This window comes from Musca autumnalis, unplaced genomic scaffold (assembly GCF_047663935.1).
Source record: "Musca autumnalis isolate F117 unplaced genomic scaffold, ASM4766393v1 scaffold_1, whole genome shotgun sequence".
Lineage (NCBI taxonomy): Eukaryota > Metazoa > Arthropoda > Insecta > Diptera > Muscidae > Musca > Musca autumnalis.
In genome coordinates, this window is record NW_027411644.1 from 145,828,842 (window position 1) to 145,854,833 (window position 25,992).

At 35.9% G+C, this 25,992-nt stretch overlaps 2 protein-coding genes across 7 annotated transcripts in view; one reads left to right on the top strand and one right to left on the bottom strand.

The window, feature by feature from the left end:
• Positions 1-3,676, top strand: part of LOC141387473 (uncharacterized) — a 143,233-nt gene extending 139,557 nt beyond the window's left edge. For all 6 annotated transcript variants that reach the window (XM_073957277.1, XM_073957298.1, XM_073957287.1 and 3 more), the window contains 2 exons: positions 2,289-2,431; positions 2,508-3,676. In XM_073957277.1, the coding sequence (XP_073813378.1) occupies positions 2,289-2,431; positions 2,508-3,156 (792 nt within the window). In that variant the 3' untranslated portion in view covers positions 3,157-3,676. The remainder of the gene's footprint in view (positions 1-2,288; positions 2,432-2,507) is intronic.
• Positions 1-25,992, bottom strand: part of qin (tudor domain-containing protein qin) — a 462,035-nt gene that overhangs the window by 399,878 nt on the left and 36,165 nt on the right. The window lies entirely within an intron of this gene.

Genomic DNA, 25,992 nt, shown 5'->3' on the forward strand with positions numbered 1-25,992 from the left:
ACTTCGAGAAAAACTATTAATTTAAATAATATGATTGAGTTACTAAAAACGGACATGTACCCATTAAGTAAAAATTTTTATTTTTCTTGTGTCTAATCTCGAATAACGGACATGTACCCATTAAGTAAAAATTAGTATTTTTCTTGTGTCTAATCTCGAATAACCTATTTATATTCCAATTTGCAACACTATTTTTAGTTTATTTTAACACTTCAGCTTATTGCAGTGCAATAACGATGAAAACAAGAGGTAAATCAAGGCAAACATCATAAGAATTTTCTCTCCAATCCTATGGAGAATCCTATTTTAGAACCAATGCACCCCACGAAAAGAGAAGAAGTGTTCAGTAATGGGTTTTATTTGTCCAGTTATGTGTAAAATTGTCTGACGTAAAAGAGTAATCCTATTACCAATGGGTTATTTAGGTTGTGGTACGTTCACCGAGTACACACCCATCTTCAACTTTTGTTACCTTTTTAAACCCTCCACCATAGGATGGGGGTGTATTAAGTTTGTCACTCCGTTTGTAACTACTCGAAATAATTATTGTAGACCCCACAAACTATATATATTCTTGATCAGCGTGCAATTCTACATCGATATAGCCATGTCCGTCCGTCTGTGGAAACCACTCTAGCGTCCGAACGGATTGACGTAGGTGGATGAAATTTTGGGAAAATCTATTATTTGTACGTAGGACTTTTGGTATTGAAAGTGGGCTATGTAGGTCCACGCTTTCGTATAGCCCCCATACTAAATGACGCGTGACGCGTCGTCGTTTTAAGGAATTTTTAAGATATTTGTCCCATTTTACCACCGAATTGGTTGTAATTTGGTATTTTGTGTCTCCAGAGGCCAAAAAACATTCCTACCAAAGTTGGTTTATATAGGTCCACGTTTTGGTATAGCCCCCATATACGCGCCATTTTAATATATTTTGAATGTATTAGTCCCATTTGACAACAGAATCGGTTGTAACTTTGTATTTTTGTGTTTCCAGAGGCTAAGAAACATTTCTACCATAAAATGTTTATATAGGTCCACGTTTTGATATAGCCCCCATAGGACGATATCTCCCGATTTTCGGTATTTTGAAGGTTTTGGCCTCATTATCACACCGAGATGGCTGAAATTTGGTGTTTAGTCTTCGTTTGGGGTATAAAACTTTCCCCCAGAAATTTTTAGGTATAGGTCCACGCCATCATATAGCCCCCATAGAGCGGTACCTTCCGATTTTCGGTATTTTGAAGGTTGTGGCCACATTAATCCACCGAAATGGCTGAAATTTGTGGTGGAGGGTATAAAAAGTTCGACCCGACCGAACTTAACGCTTTTTCTACTTGTTATATGTAATTTTGAATACATAGAGGGTGCGGTATGCGACAAATTCCATATATGGGTATTCATTTTGTTAAATAATGTTAGAATAAATCTTATCTAATGCAGACTCAGGTGTTCCGAATGTGATATGTATGTGAAAAATCCTTATAACTCCTTTTCTGTTAATCCTTTTGACTTCGTGTTTTCATTGGAAAGACAAGAAAAGTGCATTAAGCTACCATAAATCTCAGATCCATAGCATAATCGTTACCCAGTTTAAAATGCAAAATAAAATGAAAAAAGCCCTGGCCAGACTCGACTTTTACGCGACTACGATTTTTATGCGCATCCGATTTCAGTAATGCCCATCAAAAATGTGTCAATATATACAACAAGGGAAACGTGTGTTAGTACGCGGACTTCACAAAATTCACGCGAGGTTAAAAAAAATTAATTGACAACTGTAAATTTTGCACTCAAAAAAATTGGATTTTTTAAACAAAATTTTCGTATCAAATGTTCGACTTTAGACTCAAATTACTAGGATGCTTAGCAGAGAACACTCACTCCGCACTCCGATGATTATTATAAAAATTCAAAAAGGCCGAAATTCCGGCTTTATTTTGCCAGCTTCGTTTTATGTGAACGAAGTGGTCATAGCAAAATTTCATACATTAGAACTATGTTGCCCAATTGAACCATGTTGCTCAATTCTTTCGATAAGCACAGTTATGTACAATGCGTGGTTTTTGAAGTTCAGGAAAAAAACTTGTTGGCTCAACACATTTTTAACCATTGTTTTAACTTGGAGAGCAACACAGTTTTCACGTAAATAATATTTTATGGTCGATAGTGTGTTTTTCCTACAACACTTCACATCACTTCATTATAAATGTAGATTTTTTCAAAGCTTCAAGCATTGCAATACTTTTTTAAACTTTCAAATATGTATTTTTTTCACTTTATAGATTGCTCTAACCTGTGATTGGTGGTTTAATGTCAAATGTGCATCGACAGCACAGTTATATGTATTGAACGAACGCTTGTACAAGTATATATTGCCGTTTACCCCTAAATTTCCTGAAGACTATAGTGGACCTTTGGTAGATAAGTAAGTTGCAAAATAAACTTACTTTTAAAGATAAACAAATTTCGATATCGAAAATGGTTTGCTTTTTCTTTAACAGATATCTAGCTTTAAAATTCCAAGAGATGGAAGAGAAAATGCGCATAGAAAAAGAAAAGGCTTTGGAGGAAGCAGCTACAGAACATGCCAATCAAGAGGATTCAACTTCCGAAGACAGCAAGGAGGATAATAAAATAGAAGAAACAACAACAGAAGAAGACGTGCCCAATACTCCAAAAATATCCGTATTACACAAACACGAATCTGTCAATTCCCAAGTAAGTGAACAAAGTTCCGAAAGAAATTTTCTTATTGATGATGAAGTGGACGATATATCACAACGTGGCTCGATCGACACATTCGAAAGTACTACAGTATCTAGTATTTCAAGCAAAGACTTCCCATTAAGTTTAAGGCCCATTGTGGTATCCTCAACTGTGGAACCTGATTATGATGAAGATGCTGAAGCACATGATCACGAGAACAAAGATATCGGCAGCAATTTAAGAACAGATAAGCCCGTATCAAGTAATCAAACGGTTCAAGAAATAATTGTAAATATTCCAAATAAAAGCGAATCCTCTACACCAAACTCGAAAGCGGAACACATGAAAATTACAGTAGAAAAAGTAGATGTCATTGAAATTAAACCAGATGGCGCCACTGGTCATTTAATACGTGAAATGATATTAAACAGTGAGACGAAGTAGAATGAAATGCCAACTCTCAACAAAATCACATTATCCAAGTAGTGCTATCCTATGCTATTCTGAAGCAAACAAAAATATTCTTCTGTATTTAATACTGATGTCCAACAAAATGCCACAAATTAATTAAAATATGGTTTTATTTATAATTTTAATAACATTTACAAACATTGTGCCCATTTAATTGCTGACACAAAAATAGCAATGATGTCGAAAATACAAAATAAAGAAAAAAGGCAAGTACATTAAAATCACGTTTTAGAATTTCACCTGAAAAAAAGTATTAATTCTCAACCATTCTGGGATGGCTATGAGAACTTGCCATATTTGAATTGTCTTTGTTAATATTATACGTTTTATTAAAACTTAGCTTAGTATTATATATTTAGAAAATAACTCAAATTCAAATCGAAATTTTTATTATGTAAATATTTTTTTGCAAAATTATATTCATGTACATACATACACACACATATACTATTCATATTATCCAATATTTAATAAAGTAAATTAAACAAAAAAACTTTATGTATTAACTTTTTTAAAATTTTCTTCTATTATACTGACCGACCCGGTCCCCGTTGCTGGACCTTGAAATAGTTATGAAATGAAATGTTATTTTTTTAGTCGGTAATATTTTACTTGCATCACTAATTAGTCAGGATCTGCATAAACAAAAACTCTTCGGAAATGTTAGTGCCGATACGTCATTTTGAAGTTGTACGCCCAGAACTGATGACTTAAAGCATGAATTTATTTCATCTGCTGGAAGTGTTTGTCGGATATACAGTGTTGGTCACACAATTAGCACACCCCACTACCAACATTTATTTTGCCTAAAAAGACCTTCAAAAGTAGTTGTATTTAATAAAGTATTTGTACTAATATATTCTCAGTAGTATGCTTAAAGAATACAACGCAATACAGAAACTGAAACATAATTGTCAATTTAAATAACCTCGAAAAATGTAAAAAATGTCCTAAATTCACTGGACACGTAATTAGCACACCTTAAAAGAATCACTAATATTGTGAATAGTTTCAATATTTTCGTCCATATTCAGTTTTAAATCCCTTTCGTTTGGGAATAAGTTCCAGTCTGCTAGTTATACTCTGCTCCAGTCTCCGAAATGTTAGTGCCAGAAGGGAATTATATGGGGTACACCTTGGGTCCCAAGGACGGATGGAAATGTCAGTTTTTTAGTGTTTTTTTTATCGATTTTTTCATATGTAACAAACTCATTGAGGCAAGTAGTTCATAGAAACATCAAATAAAACATCATATTCATGTTCATCTTTGTAAATTTGCGAATAGTGGGATGTACCCACCAGCAGTGTGCATCTGTAAAGTCCGTTTGACGCAAAAATTTTCATTAAAAAACTGTAATATGATGCGTTGAGCTATTGATTTTATAAATACTTATCCATCTGGACTGAATTTTCCCGATATGTCGTGATGTATGTCACGATAAACCTATGTTCATCTCTATGGGACCTACACAAATTTCAATAATTTTCTAAACATAAGGCAAATGGGAGATAGTCTACTGAGAACGCAAGGTAATATGTTTCCCGGAGCTTAAAACGATTAAATTTGAAATCAATAATCCAGAAAACATTTATCTTCAATAGTATATGCCTACTTTCATGGATTTTAACCAATTTCACAAAACCTCAAAATCCCTTATGGTCAGAAAGGGGTTATACTTTTAAACATACCCACGTGCCACGTGTTCATCTAGTGCTTAATTGACAGTTTTGTAATGATAGGTCCTTGGTGTTATTCAGACGTGTAATTTTGAATTACAAATGGTGTTATAAGTTGATTTTTCTTCACATAAGGGTGCATTTTATTGATCTTCTTTCTATAAACCCCTTCCAAATCAAAAATTTTCTTGAATGAATCATCGACCTTAAACACTTTTTGAAAAGTTTTTGCACTTTTTATTTAAATTTCGGTAATCGGTTAACAATTCCAATAGTTTCTGATCCAATTGTACATTTGTTTTTAAAGTTTTGGCGACTTTATGACGTTTAAGTGTACATTACAAAAAATGGTCCGCTATTGGGATATATTTTGAGATTCCAGGGTGATAAATTATTTTTTCTTTCAAAAAATGATTTGTTCAATACGTTTTGAATATGAATTAACATCAATATAAATTAATTTTTGTATATTAACTGAATTAAATTAAAAAATCTTATGGTGTGCTAATTAAATGTCCCCTTGATAATTTGGGCGTCTTCACAAAACTTTTATTTTCAAAAAACCACTGATAATACTATTAACTTGTATCATTAAATCTGTTAAATACATTATAGAAAAGGATTTTGTTTACGAAGATATTTCAATTTGTCCTATCAGAACTCTTAGATGACTGAAATCATTTTGCACCAAAGGGGTGTGCTAATTCTGTGACCAACACTGTATAAATCCCAGCAAAAAGTTTACATCCATGGATGCAGTTTAATCGCTACAAGTGTACAGTACAAGTGCCGTTGGAGTGCATCTTTTTCCTATGAATTCACTTATGAATTTTGCAAGAGAGCGCGCAACTAGGATGCACTCTGGTTTGCTCCCACAGCATACAGCTAGCATGCAGTCGATTTTCGATCCAAATCACGGCTTTTGATGCAGTGTTTTGGATTGAATTTAAATGCTATAAAGATGCTATAAAAATCCAAGCCATTGCAAAATATTCCAGAAAAAATAATATGCATTTATTATTTGCGTAAAACAATTCATTAACACAAATTACAAAAATTGTCCATTAAATTTAATCATGACAGAGTTCACTTGATTTGATTTGATTGATTTTGCTTCATTATCCAAAGGGTTTTTTATACAAATTGTATTCAAATTGTCCTCCCACTCCAGTTGAGGTTTCGAAATGAATTCCACTCCAAAACTAATTTCCGTCTCGTGAATTACCGCAATGTTCACAACTGTAGTTTGTATTTCTTTATTTTTTAACAAATTCTTAGAATTTTAGGCACTGTTTTTTTGTATTGAGAGAAGCTACTTCTGCGGAATTTGTACATGTGTGCACGCAGAGAAAAAAATATGTTTGATCCAACAATATTCCAAGAGCAAAATATGTATTGTTAACATATTGTTGGATTCCTCATGTAGTATTGTAAATCCAAAAATAGTTTGTGTCAACTGAACAATATTTCTCTCTTTTCTTCGAAAATTTGTTTCTCTTCTCTCGCTATTCGATGCCGTGTTAAAAAAACAATTTTGGTGAGTTGTGGTGTGTTTGTATGACATGCTGCCTTTACCTTTGTTTTTGTGTGTATGTACTTGTGAGACTCTTGTTTTTATTTGTTTCTGTTTTGTTTCATTCTTCTTTCCTTTTCATGTTTGTTATGGTGTTTAATTATTCCTTATGTTGTTGTGGGTTCTTGTGGCTTTTTGTTTGTCTTTGTTGTCAGCCAATGCAGCAAACCATGTATTGCGTTCATCAATGATTGCAATATTATACTCGACATTTATATCCAAGTTATGCGAAAAGTGTATATGAGAAGTACATGCACTCAAATCAAAAATTTCTGGGTTGGTTTTCTGTATTGACAATACTTTTTGTAAACAAAATTAGATTATGATAGTTCCTGCAATCGGTATTGTTAACGATTTTAACAATATTGCGGAAATTCGAAAGTTGTTTTTGTTTTCTATGTTTGGAACAAAAGATGGTATTTTTGGATTTGGATTACAATGTTTGAACAAAACAAATACATTTTTGGAACCAAAACATATATTTTTGTTCCAACAAAAGCGAAAAATATTTTTTCTTTGCGTGTGTCATCCAGACGATAATTGTAAATATTTTGAGAATTGTAGCCATTTGTGACTGTTTTTATACCCTCCACTATAAGAGGGGGGGTATATTAATTTTGTCATTCCGTTTGTAACTACTCGAAATAATCATTGTAGATCCCACAAACTATATATATTCTTGATCAGCGTGCAATTCTACATTGATATAGCCATGTCGGTCCGTCTGTGGAAATCACTCTAGCGTCCGAACGGATGGATGAAATGTTGCTAAAATCTGTTATATGGTATTGAAAGCGGGCTATGTAGGTCCACGTTTTCGTATAGACCCCCTTACAAAGTGACGCGTGACGCGTCGTCGTTTTAAGGAATTTTTAAGATATTTGTCCCATTTTACCCCAGAATTGGTTGTAATTTGGTATTTTGTGTCTCCAGAGGCTAAAAATCATTTCTACCAAAGATTGTTTTTATAGGTCCACGTTTTGGTATAGCCCCCATTTAACGCCCCATATATAGTATTGTTGGGCAATCTCTTTGAATTGAACGATCCGGATCACTATCTCGTTCAATGGACATCGGTAATTTCTTTGAAAAAAACTGCGTATACTTAATTTTACACATTGGTTTTTATGATGCTACTCATTCGTTTTTGAACGAGGACAGTGATCCGGATCGTTCAATTGAACGAGATTGCCCAACTCTAATATATAGTACGCGTCACTTTAAGATATTTTGAATATATTAGTCCCATTTGACCACAGAATCGGTTGTAACTTTATATTTTGTGTTTCCAGAGGCTGAGAAACATTTCTCCATATCTCCCGATTTTCGGTACTTTGAAGGTTTTAACATCATTATCACACCGAAATGGCTGAAATTTGGTATTTAGTCTTCAGTGGGGGTATACAACTTTCCCCCAGAAATTTTTAGATATAGGTCCACGCTTTCATATTGCCCCCATAGAACGGTTCCTCCCGATTTTCAAGATTTTGAAGGTTGGTATCCATTTGGGGTATTCAACGTTCCATATGATATTTGTTGTTATAGTTCCACGCCTTTATAGAACTTACCTCCCGATTTTCGGTGTTTTGAAGGTTGTGGCCTCAATATTCCTCAGAAATGGCTGATATTTTGTATTTAGTCTTTGTTGGGGGTATAAAACTTTCCCCCAAAAACTTGTCGGTACAGGTCCACGCCCCCCATAGCCCCCATAGAACAGTAATTCCCTATTTTTCTATATTTTAAAGATTGTGGCCTCAATATTCCACCGAAATGGCTGAAATTTGGTATTTGGTCTTCATTTGGGGTATTAAACGCATATGAAATGTGTCGATATAGGTCCACGTTTTCATATTGCCCCCATAGAACGGTACCTCCCGATTTTCGGTATTTTGAAGGTTGTGACCTCAATATACCACCGATATGACTGAAATTTAGTATTTAAACTGCCATGGGTGTGTAAAATAATACAGAATATTTCGCTCAATTCAGAAAATTGTAAATATTGGTCCATGTTTTGGAAAGAACAACGATGTCGCCTCGTATGAGCTGTTTTAAAGGGAGTATTATTAGTAGAGATATATGTACTACTCCCGCAATAAAAGGAAGAGTTTAGTACTTTCATAAACGAAATTAAACTAATTGTGCCTATTCACATCAATACAGTTCGTGGTGGAAGATATAAAAAGTTCGGCCCGGCCGAACTTAACGCTTTTCTTACTTGTTTAAAGTTACATGTGACCTTTATTCAAATGCATGTGCAGTGGAAAATTAAGAGTCGACTTAAGCTATCGCAAAGTTAGTTTCCGACCTGATTCGTGCCAAAGCACAATGGTCCCAAATCCAAATTTTCTGGCCAAAACTATTTCAACGTCCATTTTGTATTGAAATTAATTGTTATTTATAATAAATGTGTACAAACAGCAATTCTTACGTTTTATCGACCAAAAACAGACAAAATTTGTTGAACAGGGTGGTCCCGTTGTGTGGGGTCTAAACCAAAACATTGACCTATGTTAATAATTTTTGGTACGAAGGATTCATATCTTCCAAGAGGTCTTACTTACTTACTTAGTTGGCCCAATACAGAACATTTGTTCCATAGACCGAACTAAGAAAAGATCTCCATTCCTCTCTGTTTTTCGCTTGACTTTTTGGAATACCGCGCCTTTCCATTTCTTCATCCACTTGTGTGCTCCATCGAAGCGTAGGCCTGCCGATTCTGCGTGCACCGCCATGTGGCATGTATTCATACGCCTTTTTAGCGGGTTCATCATCGCTCATTCTCATGATATGGCCTAGCCAACGCAATCGTTGCATCTCGATACGTTTAACTATATGCATGTCTTTGTATAGCTTATATAGCTCGTGGTTCATACGACGTCGATATTCACCGTCAACGCAAATCGGCCCGTAGATCTTTCGAAGAATTTTCCATCTCAAACACACCAAGCACTGCCTTATCTGCTTGCGCAAGTACCCATGCTTCGGAGCCATACATTAGCACTGGTAGTATCAGCGTTTTGTATAGTGTTATTTTTGTTTGACGAGATGTGGCTTTGTTTTTAAATTGCTTACTTAATCCATAGTAGCATCTGTTGGCCAATACAATTCTTCTTCTTATTTCACAACTGATGTTGTTTGTTGTGTTTATGGCAGTGCCGAGGTAGACGAAGTCTTTAACTACCTCAAAATTATAGGTACCAACTTTTACGGTTGGTCCGAGCTCTATGGACGCTTTGCGCGTCGACACCATCAATTTGGTCTTTTCGCCGTTTACCGCCAGACCCACTTTCGCAGATTCTGCTTCGACCTTCCTAAAGGTATCAGTTACTTCCTTTACTGATCGTCCCATGATGTCTATGTCATCAGCATAGGCGAGTAACATGTGGCTATTGGTGTAAATTGTGCCATTTCTTTTGACATTTGCATCTCGTATTACCTTTTCCAGCAAAATGTTGAATAAGTCACACGAAAGGCTGTCTCCTTGTCTGAAACCTCTTTTGGTACAAAATTCTTCGGAGAGGTTCTTTCCAATTTTAACTGAGGACCTAGTATCAGTTAGAGTCATCTTACAAAGCCGGATGAGCTTTGCGGGAATACCAAATTCAGACATAGCATGGAATACCTTTGATCGGAGGGGACTGTCGAATGCTGCTTTATAATCGACAAAAAGGTGAAATGTGTCGATCTGCATCTCTTGGGTCTTCTCTAGGATTTGCCGCAGGGTAAATATCTGGTCAATGGTGGACTTGCCAGGTCTAAAGCCACATTGGTATGGTCCAATTATCTCGTTGACCATAGGCTTTATTCGTTCGCACAGTATCCCTGACACTATCTTATAGGCAATAGGGAGTAGACTTATGCCCCTATAGTTGGAGCATACAGTCTTATCTCCTTTCTTGTGGACGGGACATAGGATGCTCAGGTTCCAATCGTCGGGTACGCTTCTTCCTGCCAGATGGCGCTAACTAGCTGATGCATACACCTTATCAGCGCGTCGCCTCCGGTTTTAAACAGCTCGGCTGGTAAGCCATCGGCTCCTGCTGCTTTATTATTCTTCAGCCGGTTGATTGCTGTTTTTACCTCATCTTGGCCGGGTGGTATACATTCTATACCATCTTCTGGGATTGGATCTGCGGTATCATCGTCTTCGCCACTATTGGATACCAGCAGATTGGAGAAATGTTCCTTCCATATCCTGAGCACGCTATCTGTATCTGTTACCAGATTACCTTGCTGGTCTCTACAGGAGGATGTGCCTGTACCAAAGCCATCTGTTTGATGTTTCACTCTTTGGTAGAATTTTCGGACTTCATTCTGGCTCCTGTACATCTCGATTTTTTCACACTCCCGCTTTTCCATTTCTCTCTTTTTCTTGCGGAAAAGACGTTTCTCTTCTCTCCTTTTCTCCCGATATCTCTCTCGTGCGCTACGCGTTGCTACTGATTGTAAAGTAGCTCTATATGCCGCATTTTTATCTTCGGTAGCAGCACGACACTCCTGGTCATACCATGAATTCCTTTGTGGAAATCTCTGGAATCCAAGTATGGATTTTGCGGCTGTTTGCATGGAGTGGGCAATATTTTGCCATTGTGTTGTTATGTTATCGGGACAAGGAGTGCTCGCGTTAAGCAATTGGGCTAGTTGAGTGGAATATGCTGTGGCTATCTGTTGTGTTTGCAGCCTATCGATGTCCAACTTCCGCGTTGTGTCTGTTCGTGCTTTATTTGCAACGTTTAGACGGGTACGTACCTTTGCTGCAACAAGATAGTGGTCCGAATCAATGTTTGCGCCTCGGAACGATCGTACATCCAACACGCTGGATGAATGTCTTCCATCTATCACAACATGATCAATTTGATTACTTGTTCTTTGATCTGGGGACAGCCAGGTGCCCTTATGAATATCGAGATGCTTAAATCTGGTACTGCTAACTACCATGTTTTTTGCAGCTGCAAAGTCTATCAGCCTCATACCATTGTCAGATGTTTCACTGTGGAGACTGAATTTCCCGACTGTTGGGCCAAAGATATTCTCCTTTCCAATTTTGGCATTAAAATCGCCTAGAATGATTTTAATGTCATGGGCAGGGCAACGGTCATATGTTTCTTCTAAGCGCTCGTAAAATATATCTTTGGTCTGTTCGTCTTTTTCTTCAGTGGGAGCATGAGCGCAGATAAAGCTGATGTTGAAGAATTTAGCTTTTATTCGAATTGCAGCAAGTCTTTCATTCACTGGGGTGAAGCTGGATACCAGATGTTTTAGTCTCCGACTAACTACGAATCCGCAACCAAACTCATGCTTTACGTCATGGCAGCTATAATACAGTGCGTCATCTTTAGGTGTTGTTGTGACGCCTTTCCCAATCCATCGTATTTCCTGTATGGCAGTAATATCGGCCTTGTACTTTTCAAGTACGTCTGTCAATGCGAAGACTGCACCTTCTCTATAAAGAGTGCGAACATTCCAGGTGCATATTCGCAGATCATGGTCCTTAAAACGTTTGCGGGGTTCGTCAACTTTAGAGGGGTTTGTTTTTCTTTTCTTTCGTTTTTTCATAGTAGGCTGTTTTTTTCTAGGGGAGGGTTACTAACCCGACGCCCAAACCCAAGTTTTTAACGTTCTTATGGGTGAACGCGCGGCACATGTTAGCTCACTACCTTTAACGGGTGTTAAAGGCAGTTCCCCAGGTGACACCACGGGGAGGTCAGTGTCCACTTGAGATGAAAGAGGGACCAAGATAAATCCTGGGCTTTGCCATGTTAAAACCGGTCAGGACCGTTCCTTGGTATCTTCCATCCCCTACGTCACCCCTTCCAAGAGGTCAAATTACCATATTTCAGCCGAATCGGTCATAAAGTGTCGCTAAAATCCACAAAATATCTAAAATCGGACGGTACTTTTATGTGAGGGCTATGACAAAAAATGGACCTATTTTCAAAAAAATTATACATACTTGTTTTCTACACTCTGAAACCCTTAAATATGAATTTTAAGGAAAATCGGTTGATAGATGTGGGCATTACCGTTCTATTCCAATTGGAAAATACGTACAGTCACAACAGGTATTTACAAAAAATTCTCCCATCTTAAAATAGAAAAATCTACTTTATTTTAACTGTGGCAAATTTGAGCACGATTTGACTTCTGAATTTATTAGTAAAGACTCCTGCTATCTTTCAAATTCGATTTGAAGGTGGACATATTTGGACATTTTTTTAAAAGTTTAAGTATATTTAAAAAATATTTGTTAAAAATAATTTTCAATATATATGTATAAAAACATTGATTTTATTACGCTAATTTTACAAATTTCATCGTTCTTTTTGTAAATATTATGAAAGTACTCATTAACAGCTTCCCGATTCATAATAACTTTGATCTAACTTCCGTATATTTATGCAGGGGCGCAATATAACAAAAATTGTATATTTTACAGCACAAAGTCTGTTTTATTTTTAAATAAAAAAGTGTCAACTTTGGTACTGCGCCAATCAACGAATACTAACGTTATTTACAAAAACTAATTATTTTCAGATGACTTGATGTGCTTTTTATTACTCTGGGCAAAAAAAATTAAAATTTCGACACTTCAAAAATAGGGTTTTGGCCAAAAATTTCCTGATTGAAACCTATGTGCAAAGTTAATAAAATCAAAAACGTTTTTCCAGTACTTGCAGCTGGAGCGTCCATCATAAACAATATTCTAGAGTTTGGTAATCTAGTTCCTAGTTCCTTGTGCTAGTTCCAAAACTATGATTAACATCATGAAATATAACGTGTGATATTAAGTATACGCAGTTGTTCAAAGAAAAAATATGGGCCGTTGGAACTGCGAAGTGAACGAGATATGTAGTTCCATATAGTTCCTTTGATACAACTCTAGAATATTCCAGAATCGTTGTTCACAGTGCTTATTTTTTGTTATATACACGTAACTGTTGAGGATTTAAAAGTGGTACATTTTGTTCCAATGGTTATCAAGGTGATAGAAAACATTGAAATAGAGCACGGATTTGAGATGATTTTGCTGTTTCTGAAGCTTCTGACTTGACTTTGTGATTTACCATTATAAATCATTTTCTGGAAATTAAATTTTTCATAGGTTTTCAAAGGCAGTACGAAGCCGTTGAAATGATATTGCCCAAAAAAATTATTAGAAGTAGGAAGGATGACATGCATATATCGTGACAAGTATGCGTTTCCCTTGTTTGCGGCGTTGAAAATGTTTGTGGCTACTTCCGCAAATAAAAGTGTCCTAATAAAAGCATCCTCTTGTGAATTTGTGGTGCTGCATCGATTACGATGAAAATATCGATCATAAACAATAGTTGTGATCGATATTCTTCTTGGTTGAAGTTAGTTATATAAAAAGTTTGAACCCTACTTAATTGTTGGCTTGTAAACTAATTTTCAGACAGATGCGTTGAGAAGTTTCAAAAATATATCATTTTTTAAAAATAGGGCATCTCCCTAGTGCATCTCTCTTTACTCCCCGTCCGGAATGCAACAACATGTTTGGCCTACGTCCACCAGTGATCATAGCCAAATTTTTTCTCAACATTTCATGGAAATATGTATTTGGCACCGTTAAAAAGTAAGATATTTTTGCTCAGACCGGGAATGGAAACGCAGACCCTGTGAGTGCAAGGCGGATGTGTTTTCACGCTGTACCACGCTGGCACCCAGTTTTCAAGATAAAACATATAAAAAAGTGGACGTCGTCGGGACTTTTGGGCTCAAATAGGTACCTAGAAACAACCACCATTGTCTTCCAAAATTAATGCTCACCCAGATATGTTCAGCTTCAAGTACATCGTTTTTTTGTTTAAATAGGACTTAATAAGGTACCTAGGGTCGGGGACACAACCACCACTGTCTCGCAAATTACTTTTTAACTGATACTTTCGTAAGCTCCTTGCAAAATTCAATAAAATAAATAGCCTATTTTCACCACATGTGATCGTTGTACATTTTATGAAAATTTCAGTATAATCGGCTAAACCGTGTTTACCATTGCACCAGTACTATAAATGCATAATTATGAGTGACTGACTAACATATCAACGCCCAGATGAAAAGACTGTGTAGGGCCGATTTTAATGCCAAAATTTCAAAAAAGGATATCTCTATATTGTAGGGAAATTATTACAACATAATGAGGCTGAAAAAACTTGATACTTAGCAACACAAGATTTAATCACGATCAAGAGCTGCTATCTTCCAAAATAAAAACAAAAACCAGAGGTGTACATAATAATGTGCGAATATTCTACCAAAGAGAAACAAATCAAACTGATGGATGTAATTACATCCAAATACATTCGTCTGTATAAATTAGTAAAGTAATCTGGTAGCAGATACGTATAGCGTGCTCAGTAGGTTGTTTTTAAAAAATCGATGTCGAATTTTCTAGGCGGAATCCCCTTAAATGTTTATTTTTTCGTTAGATTTTAAGATTGCAAAACTTTTAGCACAATTCAAATTTGTTAAGACGTGCCACTGGTCCTCGAATTTCGCAAAGTCTCGATTGTTTTGACTATTGGACGAATTCGGCCACCCATATCTCTGGAACATCAAATTGAAGGCAACACTCTTAACCTATTATGACCAATAAAAAATACATAAACATTACTGAATAAAAAATAATACTAAAAACGATCTTCGCTTAAAAAGACAAAATTTTCAAATAAGCGACAATAAAGCCAACGTCCTGAAAACGCCTTAGGGCGAAAATGGAACCTATTGTGAAAAATCAATTTTCCTTACTATATTATCATTGCAGAATAATATCATTATATCATGCTATATTAGCAATTTTTGGAATGAAAGCAGTTACGTACTTAAAAAATCAAGTATAATAAATGCCTTTTACATATTTATTTTTATTTAAATTTATTCAAGGGACTGACATAATGTGGTTTTGGAACTATCTGGGTACAGCTGACGGTACGTGCGGACTACTTGGAGAACGTATGGTTTTTGTTGCTCGTCTTTTGTAATTAATTGGTTGTTATCTGTAACGAGCTTGGCTATTCTCCTCGACGTGGCGTTCATAACTTTCAAGTTATTTACCATTATTTGTCCTCTTTGTGGTTGATGTTCTACGGCCAACCTTTGTTTCAGAGTTATTTCTTTGTTAGTTTGAGTCGTATATTTCTGTAGAATTCCAATGTCCTTCTGTTTGCTTTATTAAGATTTTTGTCGCCATTTGGCTCTACGGTGTTATGCACTCTCGGCACAAACAATGCCAGACCAACAAGTTCAGGACTAAGATACCACAAATTATTTATCATTTTTTGTTTTGCCTTATTAAGGCGAAGGCCATTTTTAGAGTTATATTTGAATTAATTCTCTTTTCGAGTTGAGCTGTTTATGACCTAAGAGGTAAATTGAAAAATTAGAAATCCACTGAAATCCCACACATTCAACCATTATGCTACGTTGGTTAGACCGATCATCAGGCATATTAGAATGTTATTTTAGTAGGTGGACGAAGGCTAAGCTCGGAAAATAGAATGTATACCACAAATCATTCGAAAATTGTATATTCGAATTATTTATTTATTTCAATGTTAGTTATTTAATACCACCGTGGTGCAATGGTATGCACGCCCACCTTGCACGCAGAAGGTCGGTGGTTCGATTCCCCGGTCAGGCAACATCAATCATTTTTCAACGGTGGCAAAATACCTGAGTATTTCAGTATTTCCTGAGTATTTCTGCCTTGAAAAACTTCTCGATAAACAGTAGGTCCCATATCATTGAGCTAAATATTAATCGGAGTGCACTCATTGATATGAGAGAAGCCTCCCTTGTCCCGTATGGGATGTTTTGGGAACAACGTATTTAATTTCAAACCTTTCCTATAATCCGACTTGGCTGGTAACCCTATTTTTCTGATACAGAAGGGCGAAACCTATAGCTCTGCGTGTTGCGTGTGCGTTTAAAAATACAAAAACAAAATACATGTATTTCAAATTGAAAACAACAACAAATACATGTATTTTGTTTTTGTATTTTTGAACGCACACGCAACACGCAGAGCTATAGGTTTCGCCCGAAAGTCAAATATAAACCCCCCATACCAGTTGCTGATATGATTCGAATGTTCGGCACAATTTTCAAAAACGATATCATTTTCGAACATTTGGTGAATGTTTTTTCTTCACAAGAAAAAATGTTTCGAGAAACATTTTTTACTTTTAACATTTTTTGTTTCAAAAAGTAATTTTATGTTGTTTGTATAGCATTTCCAAATTAAATGAAACCTTTTCCAAATTGAATGAAACTTTTTCCAAATTGAATGAAACCTTTTCCAAATTAAATGAAACCTTTTCCAAATCAAATGAAACATTTCCAAATCAAATGAAACCTTTTCCAAATTTAATGAAACCTTTATTTTTATTGAAATAAAAAAGTCAGAATATTTTGAAAAGAGAAAGAAATAAAAAATTATATGGGTTTTCAACGATTTTTTTACTTAAATTCTAATCTTAAGTAATGATATAAAAGTGTAACTCCCTGCATGTTTTGCTTCCTTGAACTTAAACATTTCATAATTTTTGGGCATCAATTAAGGTAATAGCGAAATAATCCTAAAGAGAGAATTTAGGTTTATAAAATTCCTAATAACACTGTGACACAAAATGGAGGTGAAAATCTGGGGCAGAGATAATTCCTTTTGGGTATGAAAGCCCTTGGTGAGTATATTAAGAATCCCGAAGGACAGATCCGCCGTGAGTCGAAGTTCCGAGTTATGGCCTGATTAAATTTTTGCTGAAGACCATGTAAGGCATCTGAAATTAACGTCTTTGTTAACTGTTGTTTTAGCTTATTTATGAGATTACTTGTCTTCACTCAAATCGAATGAGGATTATTTTTGTAGAACATTTCGACATTCTAACTCGATTCCTTCAATGTCCTTTTCGTCCCTTATTTTAAGAACCGCTATAAAAGTACCACATAATGACGTTTTTCAGCTTCGAAAAGTTCATCAAAAATGTCGCTCAGAACATTTTAGTTACGACCGTCATTGAAAACTAATCGATTTTGTCGCGTCTTCACCAAAAACTTAATCAGGCCATAACTCGGAAGTTCGACTCACGGCGGATCTGTCCTTCGGGATTCTTAATATACTCACCAAGGGCTTTCATCCCCAAAAAGGAATTATCTCTGGCCCAAAATTTCAGTTCACAGTGTAATAACAGAGGCTAATTGTAGTAATTTGAAATTTTGAATGCCATATTCAGCAATGTTGAACACAATAGTAAAAGTATTTTCAAAAACAGAATTGTGTACCAGAGTGGTCAGACAATAGATCGTAATATCGTTGACGTGATTGAGCATAGTAACCAACAGCATAGTAATAAACAGGACTGCTCCAATTATATAATGAGTATGTCCATTGAAAATTCCACAAGCAGCAAATCGTGATCCATTTCATTAGGTAATACTACAATTAGCCCCTGTTATTATTAGCAATTTTTTAACCCTTAATTCTGTCTTTAGCATTATTTCGCTATAACTTTAATTGATGCCCAAAAATTATAAAATGTTTAAGTTCAAGGAAGCAAAATATGCAGCGAGTTACACTTTTGTGTCATTACTTAAGATTAGAATTTAAGTAAAAAAATTTTGAAAACCTATATAATTTTTTATTTCTTTCTCTTTTCAAAATATTCTGTTTTTTTTTTCTTTCAATAAAAATAAAGGTTTCATTCAATTTGGAAAAGGTTTCATTTGAGTTGGAAAAGGTTTCATTTGATTTGGAAAAGGTTTCATTTAATTTGGAAAAGGTTTTATTTAATTTGGAAAAGGTTTCATTCAATTTGGAAAAGGTTTCATTTAATTTGGAAAAGGTTTCATTTAATTTGGAAATGCTATATAAAATTCCCATTTGCTTTTTTCAAATAATTTCGATATAAATGCTACGTCTAATATAAACAATAAGTGTTGATAAAGACAACATATGGGTAAGTTGCCAAACACAATACAATGTTTATCAACAGTTACATATAGAGTCGCAAACATAACAAAAAAATAGAAACGGAAAATAATAACAGAAACATTAAGAAACTCCACAAAAAATGTTTTTTGCCACTATCGTAGAAACGATCGTCATTCATTCGCTAATAACATTATTGCCAATATTCAAAATCGAATGTTTTTCTGCCACAAACTGAGCGACGAATGAATCGTTTTCATTTCATTCTCGTGTGTCGTTCTCGAACAAAATATCCGCAAAACTATCGAGAAACATTCGAAGACGATATCGCTTCCGATAGCAATGGTATGGTGGGCATAAAGGTGGAAAAAGCTGCCTTAGTATTTGTAATAAAGCATTGAAAAATAGGGTTACCAGCCAAGTCGGACCAGGAAAGGTTTGGAATTAAATAATTAACATTAAAATAAATAAATAATTCGAATATACAATTTTCGAATGATTTGTGGTATAAATGCTAGTTTCCAAGCTCAGCCTTCTTCCACACACTAAAATAACATTCTAATATGCCTGATGATTGGTCTAACCACCCGTGAAACGTAGTATAATGGTTGAATGTGTGGGATTTCGGATTCCCAATTTTTCAATGTACCTCTTAGGTCATAAACAGCTCAACTCGAAAAGAGAATTTATCATTTTATTTATTCCTTTTTCTGATATTTTTATACCCTGATATTTTTATACCCTCAGCATTTATGCTAACGAGGGTATATACACTTTCATACGGGCAAAATGTGCCTCATCGAAATAATGGTTTTAGACCCCAAGTATGTTTGGACGAAATGTGTTTCAGACAATTTGGAGTTGATTTAGCCATGTCCGTCCGTCTGGCTGGTGCGCACGATAACTCTCGAACGGAGCAACCGAATCGGTTCAAAATTTGGCTTTCGTAATATTTTGCCCAAACTTTGTTTAAGTTCGAAGATGGGTTATATCGGTCCACTCCTTCCGGTACCTCCCCCACAAAAGTTTGAAAAAGTTCGGACAATTTTTGCGCACGATAACTCTTGAAGGGAGTAACCGATTTAGCCCACACTTTGTACATCGTGAAAGTTCTACCATACTTAGATGAAGTTTATATATGGACTCAATCAGTCCACTCCTTCGGGTACATCCCACACGAAAATTCGGAAAAGTTCAGTTTAGGACCTGCTCTCGAATCGCTTTGATTTTTGTTGTAGCAACTTGTACTCGCTGTCCTCCATACGACGGTACAAGTTTCATAAGGGGCAAGTCAATACTTCCTGAGAAAATAGCCTGAAAGGTGCAAAAAAAACCCTTATGACACCGTGTGTAGTGGTTGCAGCGCAAGATTAATCTCGAACGGATCTGCCAATTCGGTCCAAAATTTGGCCTTCGTAATATTTTGTCCAAACATAGTTTAAGTTCGAAGATAAACCATGCCGGTCCACTCCTTCAGGTACCTCCCTCACAAAAATTCAAAATTCTTCGGAAAAAATATGCTCACGATAACTCTTGAAGGGAGTGACTGATGTAATCCATACTCTGCACACCCTAATATATATACCAGATATAAATCAGGTTCGAATATGGCCTATATTTGTGCACTCCTTTGGGTACCTCCCACACAAAATTTCGGATAAGTTCACTTTAAGACCTGCTCTCGAATCACTTTGATTTTTGTTGAAGCTATTTGCACTCGCTACCTCCATTACGACGGTAAAAGGAGCAGGTCCATATTTCTTGAGAAAACATCCCGAAAAGTGTAAAAAGCCTTATGTCACCATATGTGGCTCTCGAACTGTTCTACCGATTTGGTGCAACATTTGGTCTTCGTCATATTTTATCTAAACTTAGTTTCATGGGGCAATACCGGTCCCCAACTTCCGGTACTTCTCCCCAATATTTAAAAAATGTCACTAAAATGTTAAGACGATATCACTTCAATGGTGCAACCAATTGGTCCAAACTTTGGATATCCTAATATTTTGTCAAAATTTAGTTTAACTTCTAAAATAGCCCATATCGGTCCTCCCTAAGGGTACCTCCCACACAAAAGTTTAACATTTGTGTTAATTCCTAGTCCACATTTTTGTCCGCAAGTTCAAATGTTGAAAAAGGGCCACAAAATTCTGAAGAGACGCTAAATACATTCTATCTGTCCGTAGATGAAAGTTTCAATTCACATTGGCTGAGGGTATACCTCTGTCGGCAAAGCCGACTGACACTTTTTTACTTGTTTTGTTAATACTTTCGTATTTCAATAGGTTTTTAAGAAGTCTAGGTCTTTTTTGATGCTTAACATGTTCTGGAGTTGTAAAACCAGGCTTTACAGTAGACTCGAACGATAAAAACACAAAGTGCTTCTTTTTGTTCTTGGAAAGTCACCTCAAACTGGTCACGGAATAGTCGTATTTTCAGACAGTAAATAGCTTTTCCTATCCACCGATCATGCTGTACTGGACATGGAGATCTGAAGCCCACATATTTTCCGCCAAGATGATATCGAGCCCTTCCCTCGAAAAAGATGTATGCAAGAAATTCTACGAACCGGTTAGATGGGACTCTCAGAACAAGCAACCACCTTATGACAAGAGTCAATTTTGGCCAGTGGCGACTGTAACGCACTTGCGTTGGCTTCCAAATGGAACACGTGGGATATGAATGCTGTAGACTCTGAGAAGATGACGAAGAGATAGATACGTTTGAACACCTATTATTATGCCCAATGCTAACTCATTAAATCTTGGATGTACATTCTTTCGAAAGTCTCAATTTCTAATACAATTGGGTCCAACAGCAATCAGCAGTGCACAGTAGTGGCGCTTACAAGGGAAGGTGTGGCAAAAATACTTCTAGATAATATATGGTACTGAAATTTTGTCAATGGGTGACCTAAAAACACATCAACAAAAATATTGCAGAATTGCAGTATTTTACCAGCACATTGTTCAGCCGAATTTGCTATAATCCGGTACCAGGTTCTTATTGCGCGAAAAATTTTACATTACATCTCGATTTATTTCGGCAGATGTCAACCAAATATTCAAACCGAATAGGTTTAATCCACTTTCGACCACAGGGTTAACATCAGAGCACTCGCAAGTACTCTTGGTTTAAAAATAAGAGTGCGAGTGAAAATACTCGAAATAGAGTACGAGTTTACTCGTAGAGTAAAATCGGGTGAAAAAAATATTTTTTGCCGTTTGTGTGTTGTTGCGTGTGTAGTAGCGAACAGATTTTGATGTTCCTGTGGACTGAATATGGAAAGAGCAAGTTGTTCGGGGGTCCAGAGGAAGTAGTTCCGAAGTTCGGACAAGGGTGGTCGGAGGTCCAGAGGAGGTTGTTCCGAAGTTCGGAAGAGGGTGGTCGGAGGTCCAGAGGAGGTTGTTCCGAAGTTCGGAGGAGGGTGGTACCATGATAAAAAAAAATAATAATAAAAATCGCTAATAGCTCAAAAAACACTATAGAACAAAAAAAAACACTATATAACATACATATAAGAAAAGATAATACAAAATATTAAAAATATCCCAAAAAATATATTTTAGCACATAAAAACCGCAAATGTCCGCAGAAGAGTAAACAGTTTTGAAACCTATAGACTAGAGATGGGCGCGTGCCTAAAAAATTAGGCACGAACATGCACAAACACGGACCAAAATTTGTATGCACATTCACGCACAAACACGGCGTTTTTCGAGAAGGCACGAACACGCACACTCACGCACGAAATTACAAAAAAGGAGAAATCACTCCACGTCAGTAGAATAGAAATCTAAATTTTTGTTAATGCTAGCTTATTTATCCCAAAACGAATGAATCTACGTTTTTAATCTTGTATATATTTAAAGTCTATGATGTTCCGTATCAAACACAGACAAAATTATGTTTTTAGCTCTTCGTGAAATGATTTTCTGATCCATTTTCCCATAGCACTATGAAAAATAGGAATTTATTTTTGGTCCAAAGAAACCCATTTTTCACCAAAGAAACCCTATAAATAATTCCGCGAACACCGAAATAACAGCATAAATAGGTTTCAAATGACAGGTAATTTAAACATCTCGGAATATCAATAGGAGTCTCGCAGTAATGTCATATTTCTTCACAATAAGATAGAATATGACACAGACAACCTTGGCGGATACAATCAAGTGCTTCGGATGCTGATAACATGGAATATAATATATAATTGTTCCATAAACATCCCAGATGGGACAAGGGAGGCTTCTCTCACATGGAATATTTTCAAAATAATTATGAAAAACTTCAAAATTTCTTATAAAAACCTAGATGTTTTGTTCAATAAAAGGTTTATAAGTATGCTCCACATTTAGAAGAAGATAATCTGATATGAGAACAACCGCTATTTTAATACACTGAGGGAAGATTAAAAACGTAGATTCATTCGTTTTGGGATAAATAAGCTAATATTAACAAAATTTAGGTGTTCTAATCTACTGACGTCGGGTGTAGATGTACCTTTATTTGTTTTTAAAAAAATATTCATATGTAATTCTAATTTTCTCAAAAGTCTAGTACGTCTTTGGTTGAGAATATTTCCAGATGTGGAAAAAAATCTCTCGCTCGTTGCTGAGCTGACGGGTATAGCCAAACATTTCCTGGCTAACACTAAGTTTAATAATTGTTCCACAAACATCCCAGATGGGACAAGGGAGACTTCTCTCATATTAATGAGTGCATCCCGATTCATATTAGCTCAATGATATGGGACCTACTGTTTATCGCCGAGTCCGAACGGCGTGTCTTAAGACACCAATTGTAGAGAAGTTTTACATGGCTGAAATACTCAGGAAATGTCGCCAACATTACTGAGGGGTATTTTGCCACCGTTGAAAATTGCTTGATGTTGCTTGGCCGGGGAATCGAACCCAGGAACTTCAGCGTGCAAGGCGGGTGCACCACAGTGGCACACTAAGTTTACATTTACGAAATCCACTCGATTTCAACTGTCAACTCCATTGCTCAAACGTCAAATGAAATCCAATCGATTTCAGATGAGTTTTCATTTGTATTATACACAAAGAAATTGACAGTTGAAATCGAGTGGATTTCGTAAATGTAAACATAGTGTAATTGTTTTAAATATTTTAGATTAGACTGTTTCCAAAAGTCTAAAACATCAGTCTGGCTAGATGCAGCAATCGATAATATGTATCAATTTCTTTAGCATTTGGAGACTTTTTATTTTTCGCCTTTTTGCCATTTTGATCCAAAAACTCTGAAAAAGTTTTTTAGACCAAAGGGCAAAAATGTGCATCGTGGGGTACTTTTCCGAGTATAATGTTTCGGAACACTCTTTGAATATTTTATGAAAACCCAATAGAAGTTCTAGCAATGAAAGCTTTAAGCCAGATATACGATCCAGCTCATTCTAGCAAATGCTAGCAAAATACTCTTAATCTCATTCTGGACTTGGTATACGCTCTCATGCATAATATATGTTGAATTCCAACGTGTTCTTATATTTTGTTTTAACACTTTCGACAACTTGTTGTTTAGCTCCCTGTGCTTAAAATATCTTACAACCTTTTTTGGGCAGTCAATCAGTTTTCCCAATTTGGATCCATAACAGATAATACTGTGAGATAAACATCTGATTTGCATATAGAGTATATTGCGTTAACCCTCTGAGTAGTTTTTGTATTTGCTTCTCTCATGAACAAAACAATTGGCAAACAAACGTCACTCATACTCTGGTCTCTCCATAACAAAACGGCAATAAGTACCAGACTACAAAAACGAAGCAAATACTTTTAGGAATATTTTGATCGGTTTTATATTCTTGTTCGATTTTCGTGTTTAGTATGGTATTTTGCACGACTTCTAAAGGGAGACCAAAAATTTAGCACGATCGTGTCACATAGTGCAGATCGTGTTTAGTCGTGTCGTGCAAAACCGTGTCGAACAAAAAAACACGATCACGCACGGCCAAAAATGTATTCCGACACGACACGCAAAAACACGGAATTTTTCGAGAAGGCACGAACACGCACTACTCACGGCACGACACGCGCCCTCCTCTACTACAGACCCTTGGCTTCAATTTGATACAAGTTGGAAAGTAACTAAAACTTTAAGGAAATCTGTACATCAATATTCAATATTTTTTTTTTTATTTTGCCCAATATTATAACTAGACAGCGGAATTTTATGGAACCCCTATTTTTGGTGCGATTCATATCAAATTTTGGGACTAGGCATATTTTTGGCTTTGCATATGCATATGCAAAATTTATGCAATTTACAATATTAGTAGACAGCGGAATTTTATGCAACCCCTATTTTTGGTCCGATTCATGTCAAATTTTGGGTCTGGGCATATTTTTGGCTTCTGATTACATTGCATTCTGATTACATTTCTGATTATTTATGCATTTTACATATTTTCTTATGCAACAAATATTTCAATAATAGGTACAAAAATGTTTGTGTGTACAATTTTTCTGTTTAAAATTATTTTCAGACAAGTCAATAAAATAGGGAAATGTATAACCACAGCCACAACCTTCAAAATACCGAAAATCGGGAGGTATCGCTCTATGGGGGCTATATGAAGGTCTGAACCTAAACCAACAAATTTTAGGTGGAAAATTTTTTATCCCCAAGGAAGACTTAATACCAAATTTAGCCATTTCGGAGGGATTTTGAGGTCACAACCTTCAAAATACCGAAAATCGCGAGGTACCGTTCTATGGGGGCTATATGAAGACGTGGACCTATACCGACAAATTTCAGGTGGAAAGTTTTATACCCACATCGAAGACAAAATGCCACATTTCAGTCATTTCGGTTGGATATTGAGGCCACAACGTTCAAAATACCGAAAATAGGGAGGTACCGTTCTATGGGGGCTATATGAAGACGTGGACCTATACCGACAAATTTCAGGTGGAAAGTTTTATACCCACATCGAAGACAAAATGCCACATTTCAGTCATTTCGGTTGGATATTGAGGCTACAACTTTCAAAATACCGAATATCGGTAGGTACCGTTCTATTGGGGCTACATGAAGACGTAAACCTATGCGGACAGATTTCAGTTGTAAAGTTGCATACCCCTAACGGAGACTTAATTCCAAATTTCAGTCATTTCGGTGGGATTTTTAGACCACAAATATTTGAATATATTTTTGCATATGCTCATTTTATGTAGATATGTACAAATATGTCAAAATATGCACGATATGCAGAATATGCAAAATATGCAAAAATTTCTGGGCCTAATTCGTTTTATTTTTTAATAAAACGAGTTTCTGTCTAATCAGATTTTCTCTACGACCATCCTAACCATATATGCATTTGCATAGGATTCCGCAGTCTAAATATTAGGTACAAACATTTTTGTGTACAATTTTTCTGTTTAAAATTCTCTTCACACAAGTCAATGAAATAGAGAAATGTATAACCACAACCGTCAAAATACCGAAAATCGGGAGGTATCGTTCTATGACCTATACCGACAAATTTAGGCTGGAAAGTTTTATACCCACAACAAAGACAAAATGCCAAATTTCAGACATTTCGGTGGGATATTGAGGACACAACCTTCAAAATACCGAAAATCGG